Below are 17,510 nucleotides of genomic sequence, written 5' to 3'. Positions count from 1 at the left end.
CATTTTGGAGTAGAATGTCCATTTTAAAGTCTCCAGAACTGAGCTTCGCAGTCCTTCTACATAAAAAATAATCCCTAAGCAAGGTGACTGGAATTGGTAATCATGTACAAAATTGATCCTCTTTCCCTAAAAGCTTGATGGTCATTTTGCCCCCCCCGCAGACAATCGACCTGAGATCGACTTAAGTTTCAGTCATGGGATTTTTGTTGTTGTTGCTTGAACCCCTGTGATAACATGTTATAGGGGTTTTATTCATTGTTGGCCGACTGTATACTTCTATTATGTACCGTATTAGAAAATATGAAGTGGATATTCAATTGGCAGATCCAAAGGTTATGCTTAGACATAAGGGTTAATGAACCACCATCCAGAACCATTACAAAATCTACTATTTTTACATAGATTTTCATAGTGACAGTGACTGCTTACACATAATATGAATTTGAAATGATTGTGAGACAGCTTCAGGAGGTAGGGAGGTGTAATGTGGCGGCTGCCGATGAAGGCTGTCACCACTGAGGGGAAAATTATGCAGCGGTGTGGTGAAAAACATACCACATTGAGACTCTGTGGAGTAGTTAAATGTCACTGCAGTAGGGAGAAGAAAAAAATCATTCACCTCTAACGATGAAATGTGTAGCAGTAGGAGAATTCACTCAAAAGACCATTCACGTTCAAATGAGTAGTTTAGCATGACTCAGAAGTCTTTGTGCATCCCAAATTGCACCCTATTCCCCTACATAGTGCACTACTTTGCACCTAGGGCTCTGGTCGAAAGTAGTGCACTGTCTAGGTAACAGCCTCTGTCTATTCTGAGCACGATCCGAGCAGAGAAAAATATACCCTGGTGTCAGATCCGTTTGTGCCGTCAGATCTGGGAGAAGGCTAGTTAAAAATACGATCATGATGCAGGACTCGTGGAACTAACGTTCCCCGTCTCTCGAGATCACGTTTGGGTCATCGCTAAAGATATGAGAGGATCCAAAAGATCTGAGCTCTGTCTGAAAATCCCCCCCTCGTTTGGATTAAAGAAAACAGATAAAACTTTCCAGGCTTCTTTCAGACTCTGGCGATGGCAGAACGACTGACATGATTTAGCTTTGAACTCCCACTCATCCTTTCCCCCTGATGCTTCCATAGGGGTGGTGTCCCAAATGGCTCCCTATTCCCTATGTAGTGCACTACTTTAGACCAGAGCTCTATGGACACTTTGGTCAACAGTAGTGCACCACTTTTTAGGGAATAGGGTGTCATTTGGGACGCAGGCCCAGAGTAGAAACGCTTCACAGAATTAACACTGATCTTTCTCCCACCTCCATACATGACATTGATTGTTATAAAGTTCACTTTAATAATGTTTGCATATCTTTCACTACTCATCTCATATGTACAGTTGAAGTAGGAAATTTACATACACCGTAGCCAAATACGTTAAAACTCAGTTTTTCACAATTCCTGACATTTAATCCTAGTAAAACTTCCATGTTTAAGGTCAGTTAGGATCACCAATTTATTTTAAGAATGTGAAATGTCAGAATAATAGTAGAGAGAATGATTTATTTTTTATGTTTACATATCTTGCATTAGTCATCTCATATTGTAACGGGTGTCGTATGAAGTAGACCAAGGTGCAGCGGGAAAATGTATACTCATCTTCTTATTTATTATAAAAGAAGGAAAAACCAGAAGAAACACGTATACAAAAACGAACGAACGCCACTAAACAGTCCCGTCAGGTGCTACATACACTAAACAGGAAATAACTACCCACAATTCCCGTAACCAAAACACCCCTATACATAGGACCTTCAATCAGAGGCAACGAGGAACAGCTGCCTCCAATTGAAGGACAAATCAATAAACTAAACATAGAACTAGAAAGACTAGACTAGAACATAGAAATATACTAACATAGAACATAAACCAAAACCCCGGAACACTCTAATCAAACACCCCTCTACAAAACACATAGCCCAACAAACCCTGAAACACTCTAAACAAACACCCCCTGCCACGTCCTGACCAAACTAATACAACAAATAACCCCTTTACTGGTCAGGACGTGACACATATGTATATACCGTATTCTATAAAATCTATTGCATCTTAGTCTATGCCTCTTTTACATTGCTCATCCTTATATTTATATATTCTTATTCCATTCCTTTACTTCGATTTGTGTGTATTGGGTATTTGTTGTGGAATTGTTAGATATTACTTGTTAGATATTGCTGCACTGTTGGGAACTAGAAGCGCAAGCATTTCACTACACTCGCAATAACATCTGCTAACCATGTGTATGTGACCAATACAATGTGATTAGATTTGATTGAAGCCAAACAAATACAGGTAACTACATTACCAGTTGGTTAGAGTGCAGCACTAACAATGCTAAGGTTGTGACTGCAATTCCTAAAGCAACAACATAGTGTAGGCATATGGGGATCATAGGGTTTGCTAACCGGCACAGTCTAGTACTGTACTCCCTGTCCTGTCCACTTCACCACCTCGTGTACTGTGTTTGTCTGTCTTTGGCAGAAGCTGTGAAGGACCGTTATGTATAGAAGGAATAGCAATGTTCAAGCATTACCTTTTATACCTACAGTAACAACATGTCCTGACCACTGCTCGTTCGGTCTGTCTAGGTCTGGCAGAAGCTGTCAAGGACCACTACGAGGAGGAGGCAGAAGCTAGTACGTACGAGGCAGGAAGGACAGACGAGTCGTTTCTCATTCAGAAACCTGCCACCCGAGCTAAATTAGAGGCACGCGTAGATTCGCTTCAGGTACCCCATGCATGTGTATGCTCACACACACACACACACACACACACACACACACACACACACACACACACACACACACACACACACACACACACACACACACACACACACACACACACACACACACACACACACACACACACACACACACACACACACACACACACACACACACACACACACACACACACACACAGACACACAGACATAGACACACACACACACACACACACACACACACACACACACACACACACACACACACACACACACACACACACACATAGACACACACATAGACACACACACGTAGACACATACACACACACACACATAGACACACACAGACACCCACACACACACACACACACACACACACACACACACACACACACACACACACACACACACACACACACACACACACACACCCTCACACAATAACCCGAATGATATTGCACCAATCTTTTTCAATATCTCACAGTTATGCAGCTTATGAATGGGTTGTGAATGCCTTATGTAGGTACCCTAATCAGTATTATTGATAAAAACATATTTCCATAGGGGACCAACCCGGGGCAGCCGTCCGGTCTGCTGTTCAGAGATGGGAAGAAGCGTATCGATTACATCCTGGTGTATAAGAAGTCCAGTCCTCTGGTGGAAAAGAGAGTCACCTTTGAAAGGAACCTGAGAGCTGAGGGGCTAATGCTGGAGAAAGAGGTAGGGTAGACCTACATGCTCTGATATACTATAGTATACAGGAAATACCTGGTGTCGTTGTACTCCAGTCCACATATTGAGTGTCTCGGTCTCTAGTGCGATCTCCAGAGTGGCTCTATTTCTCTAAAGAATCTAAAAAGATGAACACAGAAATACTGGATATTTTTGAACTCTTATTATGGTCTTGAAATGGACTCACATTTTTGGGGTCATGGTCTTGTCCACCTCCCAGTCTTGGTCTTGACTCGGCCCCCCCTACGGTCTCGGTCTTGACTCGCCCCCCCTCTTGTCTTGGTCTTGACTCAGCCTCCCCCTCTTGTCTTGGTCTTGACTCAGCCTCACCCACCTCAAAGACAGTGGGGGAGGGGGGGAGGGGGGGAGGCCGAGTCAATGTAGTACATTACTGCTTTCTACTACAATGCCATTAATGTAGCACATTACTACTGTATACTACAACTACATTAAGATTCTACATTACTACTGTATACAACAACTACATTAATATAGTATACATTAATACAGCCTTCCCTGTGGCTCAGTTGACAGAGCATGGTGTTTGCAACGCCAGCATGGTGTGTGCAACGCCAGGGTTGTGGGTTCGATTCCCACGGGGGGCCAGAATGGAAAAAAATGTATGAAATGTATGCTCTGGATAAGAGCGTCTGCTAAATGACTAAAATGTAAAACATTTTACATATTCTACTACTGTAAACCACAATTACATTATTATTGTAAATACTATAGTACTGTATACTACAACTACATTAATATAGTACATTACTACTGTATACTACAACTACGTTAATAAAGTACATTACTACAGTATGCTATAACTACATTAATTTAATACATTACTGCTGTATACTACAACTACATTAATATAGTACATTACTACTGTATTTTATAACTACATTAATTTAGTACATTACTACTGTATACTGCAACTACATTAATATTTTACATTACTACTGTATACTACAAATACATTAATATAGTACATTACTACTGTATATTACAACTACATTAATATAGTACATTACTACTGTATACTATAACTACATTAATATAGTGCATACTCTACTACTGTATACTATAACTACATTAATATAGTACATTACTACTGTATACTACAACTACATTAATATAGTACATACTCTGCTACTGTATGCTATAACTACATGAATATAGTACATACTCTTTCCCATATTCTCCCTTCAGCTCTGTATTAATGACAAAGTTTCTCTTTGTCTTTGTATCTGGTTACAGAAACTAGTCTGAAGCCCATTTTTTGACAATGCCTTGAATTTGTTTTTACAGCTTTTATTCAGCTATTTGGTAAATAATAAGTGCTGTGGCACTCGTGAGTATTTTCTCAAATATCGTCATCAGATTGTTAGATATTTGTTTTTGTCACAAGCTAATTTCTAGTTTTGTGCCCTCTAAAGCCGTCTCTGACCAACACCGACATCATGTTTGTGAAGATCCATGCTCCGTGGGACACTCTCTGTAAATACGCTGAGCAGATGAATATCAGAATGCCATTCAGGTAGCACTTCCTATGAATACCTTCTTCATAATGCATTATAAACACATTTATAAGGTTTATGAGCAATATACATAATGCATTATAATGCACGACATAAGCGTTAATAACTGCTCATAAACATCTATAACAACAGCACGTTCTATAAAGCATTGGGTCTATTTGTATGGCTTGATCTGTTGGATTCTTCCACCCATCCCACAATATCTAATTTATTGTTATATATCTTTCAGAAAAAAAAGTTACTTTACGGATTGGAAGAGCAAAGCTATGGGCAGGTATGTGGACTTTCAGTATGATCGTAAAGTTCAGCCACAGTGTGCTGCTGAGCTGACTGGCTGAGCACTGCAGAGCACTTCTAATGAAATACACAATCGTCAGCATTCAGCACAGCTGGAGTGACTCTGTTCTAGATGAGAGCATCTAGCTGTTATTTTAAGATGTAGCCATCATCGGCCGTCAGGGAGTTAGATGATCTGGCTGTTATTTTAAGATGTAGCCATCATCGGCCGTCAGGGAGTTAGATGATCTAGCTGTTATTTTAAGATGTAGCCATCATCGGCCGTCAGGGAGTTAGATGATCTGGCTGTTATTTTAAGATGTAGCCATCATCGGCCGTCAGGGAGTTAGATGATCTGGCTGTTATTTTAAGATGTAGCCATCATCGGCTGTCAGAGAGTTACTTGCCTATCTCCCCCTTCTGAGTACTTCTGTACTCTCTAAACAAAGCATGGAAGAGGTTAACTGTCATTTAATCACAGAGGGTGAAAGGGTCAAACTGTCATCTAGCTCTACCCCAGAGGACTTAATTCAGGATTTTATTAATTAGTTCAGGATTAGTTTATCCTTCTATTTAAACCTGTTCTGTTGTGTGTAAGAATGTGCGATTTAAGCTCTGTTAAGCCCAATAAGTCACCCTGAATAAAGTAACGTTTCTGCAAAACAAATGAATCATAATAATGCAGTCTCCATACAGAGATGTTTAGGAAGACCGTTGTAATTATAGGACTATAGCATACTGTTTGTGTAGAAAGAATAAACAGTAAATGTATGTCATTGTGACACTAATGTGAGTCAGTTTACTCTGGTTGAGCCAGGCTAATTGCTAATTTTTATCACTGAGCAAACACAACAGTCTCTAGGATAATCCTTGTAATTCATTCTTTAATCCTGTATTTTCTGTTGTTTCTCCCTGCAGCCGGTTCCATCTGAGGTGTCGTCAGATAAAGAGCTGGTTACCCAGGAACCCCATGAAGCTGGACAAAGAGGCCTTACCTGACCTAGAGGAGACAGACTGCTATACAGCCCCGTTCAGCAGGGCACGCATGCACCAGTAGGTTCTATACCTCAACCCCCTAACCTAACCCTTACCTCAACCCCCTAACCTAATCCTAACCCTTACCTCAACCCCCTAACCTAACCCTAACCCTTACCTCAACCCCATAAACGAACCCTTACCTCAACCTCCTAACCTAACCCTAACCCTTACCTGATCTAGAGGAGACAGACTGCTATACAGCCCCGTTCAGCAGGGCACGCATGCACCAGTAGGTTCTATACCTCAACCTCCTAACCCTAACCCTTACCTCAACCCCCTAACCCTAACCCTTACATGACCTAGAGGAGACAGACTGCTATACCACCCCGTTCAGCAGGGCACGCATGCACCAGTAGGTTCTATACCTCAACCTCCTAACCCTAACCCTTACCTCAACCCCCTAACCTAATCCTAACCCTTACCTCAACCCCCTAACCTAACCCTAACCCTTACATCAACCCCATAAACTAACCCTTACCTCAACCTCCTAACCTAACCCTAACCCTTACCTCAACCCCCTAACCTAACCCTAACCCTCACCTCAACACCCTAACCTAAGCCTAACCCTTACCTCAACCCCCTAACCTAACCCTAACCCTTACCACAACACCCTAACCTAACTCTAACTCTAACCCTTACCTCAACCCCCTAACCTAACCCTTACCTCAGCCCCCTAACCTTAACCTTTACCTCAACCCCCTAACCTAACCTAACCCTAACCCTTACCTTAACCCCCTAACCTAACCTAACCTAACCTAACCTAACCTAACCTAACCTAACCTAACCTAACCCTAACCCTTACCTCAACCCCTAACCTAAACCTAACCCTTACCTTAACCCCCTAACATTAACCCTTACCTCAACCCCCTAACCTAACCCTAACACAGCCCCGTTCAGTAGGGCACGCATGCACCAGTGGGTTACACACACACACACACACACACACACACACACACACACACACACACACACACACACACACGTACACACACACACACACACACACACACACACACACACACACACACACACACACACACACACACACACACACACACACACACACACACACACACACACAGCTCTAACAGCTTGTGAATAGGGATAGAATAGATAGACTGGGTTATTTGTATTCTATAATGTGTGTTTGTATAGGCTGCATTGGAGAGTAGAGGAGGACATGATAAAGCCTACAGCAGCGGTAACTGGTTCTGTTATGACAACCCCTACTCTCCCTTTCTCTTTTGTTTTCATCTCCTCATCTCCTTCTGCCATTTTGTTTTCATCTCATCTCATTCTGCCATTTTGTTTTCATCTCCTAATCTCATTCTGCCATTTTGTTTTCATCTCCTCAGCTCGTTCTGCCATTTTGTTTTCATCTCCTCAGCTCTTTCTGCCAGTTTGTTTTCATCTCCTCAGCTCTTTCTGCCAGTTTGTTTTCATCTCCTCAGCTCAATTCAGCGTTGAGAAAATCCCAAGTTTAAGTATGTTCCACCTGAGCGAGTCTGACCACAAGTCAGAGACCACTATGACAACACACCAAATCCATTTTGATGGATCTTTTTTGTCTTATTCTAATGCCTGTTAAGGGGGAAAGTAATTATAAAGTAACTGAAAGTAATCCAATTACATTACTGAGTTTGGGTAATCCTAAAATTACGTTACTGATTAAAATTTGGGACAGGTAACTAGTAACTGTAACTGATTACAAAAAAGAAAGTAACCTATCAATGGATGATAATGTATACTCTATGATAATTCTTTAGCAAATCCTTGCTAATGAGCCACTTTCCAATTCCCCCCAAGTGGGTTAACCCTATTGGGGCGATGCATAGTGGGACTGCCTTTCACGCCAGTGACCAGGGTTCTATTCCCACGTCCTCCGTTTGCTATAAAAGACAATGATGACTTCTTTGTTTCTTTTACTCTCTTCTCTCAGTTTTACCATCAACAACAGACATACGTTCTTCTCCAACTCCACCAGAAGCAGAATAGTCCACCATGTTCTCCAACGCACCAAGTATGAGGACGGGAAGTCTAAGATGGGTACGGAGCTACATTCTAGATCTATCTATCTATCTATCTATCTATCTATCTATCTATCTATCTATCTATCTATCTATCTATCTATCTATCTATCTATCTATCTATCTATCTATCTATCTATCTATCTATCTATCTATCTATCTATCTATCTATCTATCTATCTATCTATCTATCTATCTATCTATCTATCTATCTAATTATCTATCTATGTAATCTACTTTATATATCAGGGGTTGTCCTTAAATCTTATTGCATCTTAGGCTTTGAAACACCCTGTGTAGACTCAATATTCATTGTACAAAACAAAATGCAGTATTTTACAATGCACATCTGAAATACAGTGACTGTGAATGATAATCCAATAATACTACAGTTCAACGTGATGGTACATAATACCAATCATCATAGTATTACTGTATATCCAGTACTAAACTCAGCAAAAAAAGAAACATCCTCTCACTGTCAACTGTGTTTATTTTCAGCAAACTTAACATGTGTAAATATTTGTATGAACATAACAAGATTCAACAACTGAGACATAAACTGAACAAGTTCCACAGACATGTGACTAACAGAAATGGAATAATGTGTCCCTGAACAAAGGGGGGGGGGGTCAAAATCAAAAGTAAGAGTCAGTATCTGGTGTGGCCACCAGCTGCATTAAGTACTGCAGTGCATCTCCTCCTCATGGACTGCACAGATTTGCCAGTTCTTGCTGTGAGATGTGTCGGGTTCACCTTGGGGTCATGATAGGGGCTGTACCAAATGTTTGATGTATTATAATAATTGATTATGCTTATGTTGTATTACTAGAAGGGGAAGGGTAATAAGACCCCCCCCCCCCTTACATTAATAGGGTCCTAGACTACAGATTAACAATATATTAAGGCATTATAAGGTTTAATATTGTTCCACAGTCTTTTCTAGTCTCTGCCTCTTATAAAGAAACGGTCTGAGAGATGTGTGGCTGTGAGAGAACTCTGCAGGGGAGTGAAAGAGATAAGAGACTAGTCAGACATTCCACTATAAATCAACTTGGGGAGTGGACATTTACTGCTGAGCCTTTAGAAAACACTGGAACTAGTGTTGTTATAGCTGTGTAGGCATGGGTTTGGTCTCATGAGTAGAAGGTAATGACGTAGGCAGTGACATCACTAAGGCTGGACTTCGGGCTTAATAAAATAACTTGGACCCTTTACTATTTTGCAGAACTTACTCGGAAACATGTGTGTTATGTTCCTGTTGTCAACTTCTGTCTGCAATTGCGTTAATAAAGGTTTTTGATTGATTTACTTAAAGATATTGTCTGAATGCTAATTTCTCAAATGAGCCAATGATTGACAAGGAACAAGGAACGAACCCCGAAAGATGTTACCCCACTTTTCCACCAAGGCACCTGCAAGTTCCCGGACATTTCTGGGGGAAATGGCCCTAGCCCTCACCCTCCGATCCAACAGGTCTCAGACGTGCTCAATGGGATTGAGATCCGGGCTCTTTGTTGGCCATGGCAGAACACTGACATTCCTGTCTTGCAGGAAATCACGCACAGAACGAGCAGTATTGCTGGTGGCATTGTCATGCTGGAGGGTCATGTCAGGATGAGCCTGCAGGAAGGGTACCACATGAGGGAGGAGGATGTCTTCCCTGTAACGCACAGACTTGAGATTGCCTACAATGACAACAAGCTCAGTCCGATGATGCAGTGACACACCATCCCAGACTATGACGGACCCGCAACCTCCAAATCAATCCCGCTCCAGAGTACAGGCCTCGGTGTAACGCTCATTCCTTCGATGATAAACGCGAATTCGACCATCACCCCTGGTGAGACAAAACCGTGTCTTGTCAGTGAAGAGTACTTTTTGCCAGTCCGGTCTGGTCCAGCGACTGTGGGTTTGTGCCCATAGGCGACGTTGTTGCCGGTTTTGTCTGATGAGGACCTGCCTTACAACAGGCCTACAAGCCCTCAGTCCAGCCTCTCTCAGCCTATTGCGGACAGTCTGAGCACTGATGGAGGGATTGTGCATTCCTGGTGTAACTCGGGCAGTTGGTTCTGCCATCCTGTACCTGTCCCGCAGGTGTCATGTTTGGATGTACCGATCCTGTGCAGGTGTTGTTACACGTGGTCTGCCACTGCGACGACGATCAGCTGTCCGTCCTGTCTCCCTGTTGGGCTGTCTTAGGTGTTTTAAAGTACGGACATTGCAGTTTATTTCCCTGGCAACATCTGCAGTCCTCATGCCTCCTTGCAGCATGCCTAAGGCACGTTCACGCAGAGGAGCAGGGACCCTGGGCATCTTTCTTTCGGTGTTTTTCAGAGTCAGTAGAAAGTGTCTTAAGTTTTCATAACTGTGACCTTAATTGCCTGCCGTCTGTAAGCTGTTAGTGTCTTAACGACCATTCCACAGGTGCATGTTCATTAATTGTTTATGGTTCATTGAACAAGCATGGGAAACAGTGTTTAAACCCTTTACTACGAAGATCTGTGAAGTTATTTGGATTTTTACGAATTATCTTTGAAAGACTGGGTCCTGAAAAAGGGACGTTTCTTTTTTTGCTGAGTTTAGATATCCAGTACTATATATCCAGTACTACTATATCCAGTACTACTATATCCAGTACTATATATCCAGTACTACTATATCCAGTGCTACTATATCCAGTACTCTATACCCAGTACTATATATACAGTACTATATATCCAGTACTATATATCCAGTACTACTACATCCAGTACTACTATATCCAGTACTACTATATCCAGTACTATATATCCAGTACTACTATATCCAGTACTATATATCCAGTACTATTATATCCAATACTCTATATCCAGTACTATATATCCAGTGCTCTATATCCAGTACTATATATCCAGTGCTATATATCCAGTACTACTATATCCAGTACATTATACTCTATACAGATCAAAGGTCGAGATGTTTAAGAAAGGGAAAGCATTAGCTAATACAGTGAAACTGTCATGACTTCCGCCGAAGTCGGTCCCTCTCCGTGCTCGGGCGATGTTCGGTGGTCGACGTCAACGACCTTCTAGCCATTGCTGATCCATTTTTCATTTTCCATTGGATTTGTCTTGTCTTCCATCACACCTGTTTCCAATCTCATCAATTACATGTAGTGTATTTAACCCTCTGTTTCCCCTCATGTCCTTGTCGGTGATTGTTTGATTGTATGTTATGTGCAGTTATGTTCTGGTGTGCGACGGGTTTTGTACCCACTTTTATTATTTTGTATATTTTGGTTTTCGGAGTTTTGTGAGCACTTATTAAACGACTCCATTTATACCAAGTTCGTTCTCCTGTGCCTGACTTCCCTGCCACCAGCACGCACCCATTACAGAAACGTATGAATTGTCTGTCTTCTTTCTGTTTTCCTCTGTCCTGCTGATCACATTTGTCTCGTTTGAACTTGTGTCATTTATCTGTGTGTCCATTGTCACGTGGCTCACTGTTTCAAATCCTTTGGGGACATTCTGTTGAATACCATTTGGCTCTCTAGAAACTAAGGAAGGAAAGAGGAGGACATCTATAATTTAGAATTTGGTGGCTTTGGTTAGTTATTAATGGTGGCTTTGGTCAGTTATTAATAGTGTATTTGGTTAGTTATTAATGGTGGCTTTGGTCAGTTATTAATAGTGTATTTGGTTAGTTATTAATGGTGGCTTTGGTTAGCGATTAATGGTGGCTTTGGTTAGTTATTAATGGTGGCTTTGTTTAGTTATTAATGGTGGCTTTGGTTAGCTATTAATGGTGGCTTTGGTTAGTTATTAATGGTGGCGTTGGTTAGTTATTTATGGTGGCGTTGGTTAGTTATTTATGCCTCAGGGATATAGTTACTTATTTATGCCTCTGGAATTTGAGAGTAGTTGTGGGGGCAATTATAATATATTTTATAATGCAGGACTTGTTGTGTTGGTGGGGGTTGATTAAAATGTAATCCACTGTAGTTGGTATTCTTCCAATGCTAGCTGACCCTCTAGTCTACTCCATTATCCATCATTCTGGCTAATGTTGTTGTTGTTTTCTCTCCCTTCCACAGACTGATCCCAGATCTGTTTGTGCTGTATAGCGATGGCCATAGGAGTTGGATAAGATATGATATTTAGGCAAAGCATTAGCTATACAGCACAAACAGATCTGGGGACCAGGTTAATCAACAGACCTTCCTTTCTCCCAACACCATCCATCTCTAGCTTAGTCTCAGATCTGTTTGTGCTATCTTACCAACTCCTATGGTCTTGAACAAGACGGCACAAACAGATCTGGGACCAGGCTTGTCCCTCTCATTCAAACCTCTTGTCTGTTTGCCCTGTTACTTGTTTGCTCATTAGAGTTTGGCTTTGAAGGGCTCTATGTAATATTATAATACTGTGACCTCTCCATGCCTCCTCAACCAATAAGATCAGAGCGTGCCAAATGAGTGACAAATCCTCTTCAAATCCCCTCGGTCGTGCACGTGGCCTAAAAAATGTAGTACTGAAATCAGAGGCTGACGTTATTTTTCAGAGAGACCTACTCCTGATGCTGCCAAGGGATGAACTACACATCACACACACATACACGTACACACACAGGCACGCACGCGCACACACACACACACACACACACACACATACACGTACACACACACGCACACACACACACACACACACACACACACACACACACACACACACACACACACACACACACACACACACACACACACACACACACACACACACACACACACACACACACACACACACATACATACACACACACACATAGATACCGACCTCGTCACTGAATCAGACATGCTAAAGGATTATTGCTTAGTAGTGTCCAGCTGCAACAGGAAAATGTTGACAATGTTTGCTAGAACATTTACCTTACATTCCTCCTCTTACCAATACTACTGCTTGATACTACTACTAGATACTACTACTAGATATTACTACTAAATATTACTACTAGATACTAGTACTAGATACTACTACTAGATATTACTACTAAATATTACTACTAGATACTAGTACTAGATACTACTACTAGATATTACTACTATATACTACTACTAGATACTACTACTAGATTTTACTACTATATACTACTACTAGATACTACTACTATATACTACTACTAGATATGACTACTAGATATTACTACTAGATACTACTACTACTACTACTACTACTATATATTTTTTATTTTTTTATTTCACCCTTATTTAACCAGGTAGGCCAGTTGAGAACAAGTTCTCATTTACAACTGCGAACTGGCCAAGATAAAGCAAAGCAGTGCGACACAAAACAACAACACAGAGTTACACATGGAATAAGCAAGCGTACGGTCAGTAACACAATAGAAAAAAATAAAGTCTATATACAGTGTGTGCAAATTGCATGAGAAGGTGAGGCAATAAATAGGCCATAGTAGCGAAGTAATTACAATTTAGCAAATTAACACTGGAGTGATAGATGTGCAGATGATGATGTGCAAGTAGAAATACTGGTTTGCAAAAGAGCAGAAAAGTAAATAAAAACAATACGGGGATGAGGTAGGTAGATTGGATGGGCTATTTACAGATGGGCTATGTACAGCAGCAGCGATCGGTTAGCTGCTCAGATAGCTGATGTTTAAAGTTAGTGAGGGAAATGTAAGTCTCCAGCTTCAGCGATTTTTGCAATTCGTTCCAGTCATTGGCAGCAGAGAACTGGAAGGAAAGGCGGCCAAAGAGGAGTTGGCTTTGGGGGTGACCAGTGAGATATACCTTCTGGAGCGCGTGCTACGGGTGGGTGTTGTTATCGTGACCAGTGAGCTGAGATAAGGCGGAGCTTTACCTAACAAAGACTTATAGATGACCTGGAGCCAGTGGGTCTGGCGACGAATATGTAGCGGGGGCCAGCTGACGAGAGCATACAGGTCGCAGTGGTGGGTGGTGTATGGGGCTTTGGTGACAAAACGGATGGCGCCGTGATATACTGCATCAAGTTTGCTGAGTAGAGTGTTGGAGGCTATTTTGTAAATGACATCGCCGAAGTCGAGGATCGGTAGGATAGTCAGTTTTACGAGGGTATGTTTGGCGGCGTGAGTGAAGGAGTCTTTGTTGCGAAATAGAAAGCCAATTCTAGATTTAATTTTGGATTGGAGATGTTTAATATGAGTCTGGAAGGAGAGTTTACAGTCTAGCCCAGATTCGTCTGTAGGACTGCCAGATGGTGAAGCGTTATTCATCACCCCAGAAATACTACTACTTGATATTAATACTAGAAACAACTACTATATTACTAATAGATACTAGTACTAGATATTAATACTAGAAACAACTACTATATTACTACTAGATACTACTACTAGATATTAATACTAGAAACAACTACTATATTACTACTAGATACTACTACTAGATATTACTACTTGATACTACTAGATACTACTACTATATTACTATTAGATACTACTACTAGATATTACTACTAAATACTACTACTATATTACTACTAGATATTACTACTAGATACTACTAGATTTGACTAGATACTAATACTAGATGCTACTACTAGATATTACTACTAGATACTACTACTATATTACTACTAGATATTACTACTAGATACTACTACTAGATGCTACTACTAGATATGACTACTAGATACTAGTAGATACTTCTAGATAATACATTGAACAAAGTTTTTGGATGAAAGTGCCTGCTAAGTGGCATATATCATTATTATATTAGCGTTTATAAAAGCTTTCACTTTGCATGGAAAACCAGGCTAGACACTTTGCATGGAAGATCAGGCTAGGTTGCCTTGCCTCCATGGATAGTTGGGCTGTTATCCATCCATGTATTGTCCCATGTTCATGTCCATCCTCTTTTTGTTAATATCGGTCTGTATGTTAACCTGTTTGTGTGTACAGTAAAAGCATGCTTTCATATGATAGAAAGCACTTGTTATTGTGAAGTCTCTTATATATTGCAAAAGGTCACCTTAACCTTAACCCTTAAACCCCAAAATAAAATGGTCCCCAGTCCCCACTAATGTGTTTCAGTCTAGAGCGTTTTTCTAGTTACGTGTCCGCCACTGTGTCTGTGTGTATATAACACAATATAACCAGCAATAGGACAGCGCCTACACCCCACTAACATACTATAGTGTTTCTGTCTGTCTAGAGCGTTTTGCTAGTTACGTCCTCTGTCCTCCATTGTCTCAACAGCTCCTCCTCTATGTTGTGAGTCTCTACTAAATTATTATGGTCACCATGACCGGAAACTGATCTCTCAGTCTGTGAGCTTCTGGGAAGGTGCGTATCTGTGTTGGTGATGTGATGGTGGCATCATTTGGGCCCGTATTCAAAATCGGTCTTGTCTTCAGAGTAGGAGTGCTGATCTAGGACCAGGTCACCCCTCTCCATATAATCTGATACAATCTGATCTAGGATCAGATCCTTCCTCTCCATGTCATCTTATTCATTCTGATCTAAAATGCAAAACTGATCCTAGAACAGCACCCTTTTACTCTGAGACTCTTTGTAGCAGAGATCCTGGGCAGAGAGCCAGTAGAAACGGTCTGGACTTAATGTTGTTGACATCCCCTGTCGTCTTACTGACTTAGAATTACCTTTCAGACAGCTGGATACCTGTAGCAATATATATACACTTTCTACTTTCAGATTATTCATATTTTGCATAGATCTTTATTTATACATGCTAATCTCATTGAGATAAAATCTCTTTATTTATGCAGGTTAGTCTCATTTAGATAAAATCTATTTATTTATACAGGTTAGTCTCATTTAGATAAAATCAATTTATTTATACAGGTTAGTCTCATTTAGATAAAATCAATTTATTTATACAGGTTCGTCTCATTTAGATAAAATCTATTTATTTATTTATACAGGTTAGACTCATTTAGATAAAATCTATTTATTTATACAGGTTAGACTCATTTAGATAAAATCTATTTATTTATACAGGTTAGTCTCATTTAGATAAAATCTATTTATTTATACAGGTTAGTCTCATTTAGATAAAATCAATTTATTTATACAGGTTCGTCTCATTTAGATAAAATCTATTTATTTATACAGGTTCGTCTCATTTAGATAAAATCTATTTATTTATACAGGTTAGTCTCATTGAGATAAAATCTATGTATTTATACAGGTTATTCTCATTTAGATAAAATCTATTTATTTATACAGGTTATTCTCATTGAGATAAAATCTATGTATTTATACAGGTTAGACTGATTGAGATGAAGTCTCTTTATTTATACAGGTTATTCTGATTGAGATAAAAAATGTATTTTTACAAGAGTGACCCGTACTATCTGTAGTAGTATACAGTGACACATTGACACACGTTAATACAATATATCTCCATTTAAAAAAGAAACACAGTTTATTATTTAAAGTGAGACATAAAAATAAAATACAAATATCTATGTTGATTGTGTTGTTTTACTATGTTGTCCTTCGTGTAGTGTTGCTTGTTGACCGTTGTGATCTTATGTGTCTGTGGTTGTCTCTGTGGTAACGATGCTGCATTGTCTCAGCGTTCCATCCATTGATAATAGAGCTAAGTGTTATCTCTCCATGGCTAAAGGAAGTCTGTCATAGGCCTATGTACAGTGCACTTCTTCTTAAAGTGATCTACAGCTTCTAGTGATCAAGCTGATATTCTCTGAAACTAAGCATATCAAAAGGGTATATTACAAAGCAGGATCAAGGAGTTAGCCAGCTAACTTGCCTAAATATTCTGAAATTACTTTTTATTTTTTAGAAAGATGCACTTGACATGGTCATGGTCTAATGTCTAGCTTTTTTAATGAATCAGAAAATTCTAAAGTTATTTCTGGTTGTTTATCAAAGTTACCTGGCTAACTCATTGATCCTGCTTTCGTAGTATACCCCTCATTTTGTATTCCAGGCTATTCTATGACTAGCCTGCTACAGACACCCACCATACTCCACGTAGTCTCCCTAGGGAGACGGTTTACCCCTCACAAGTAACAATGTTCCAGCAGCATACCCAGCTAATGCAGTTAGCTTTAGGACTAGGATTTCTGAGACTATGCTCCGTCCCAAAAT

The 17,510-nt window shown here is 40.3% G+C and overlaps 1 protein-coding gene across 4 annotated transcripts in view; it reads left to right on the top strand.

Moving 5' to 3' along the window:
• The first annotated feature begins 2,703 nt into the window (after positions 1-2,703).
• LOC106584753 (anoctamin-3) overlaps positions 2,704-17,510 on the top strand; it is a 95,239-nt gene continuing 80,432 nt past the window's right edge. For 2 of the 4 annotated variants that reach the window (XR_006761514.1, XM_045706301.1), the window contains exons 1-6: positions 2,704-2,785; positions 3,350-3,505; positions 4,951-5,051; positions 5,282-5,326; positions 6,247-6,381; positions 8,306-8,412. Coding sequence is in view for 3 of the 4 variants with exons in the window: in XM_045706301.1 (XP_045562257.1) it covers positions 3,491-3,505; positions 4,951-5,051; positions 5,282-5,326; positions 6,247-6,381; positions 8,306-8,412 (403 nt within the window). In the remaining variant the exon portion in view is untranslated. Of the gene's footprint in view, positions 2,786-3,349; positions 3,506-4,950; positions 5,052-5,281; positions 5,327-6,246; positions 6,382-6,537; positions 6,596-6,697; positions 6,719-8,305; positions 8,413-17,510 lie in introns of those variants that run through there. The other 2 variants (XM_045706302.1, XM_045706303.1) reach the window with 2 other exon arrangements.

Source organism: Salmo salar, chromosome ssa23 (assembly GCF_905237065.1).
Source record: "Salmo salar chromosome ssa23, Ssal_v3.1, whole genome shotgun sequence".
Classification (NCBI taxonomy): Eukaryota; Metazoa; Chordata; class Actinopteri; order Salmoniformes; family Salmonidae; genus Salmo; species Salmo salar.
This window is presented reverse-complemented; position numbering and strand designations above follow the sequence as displayed.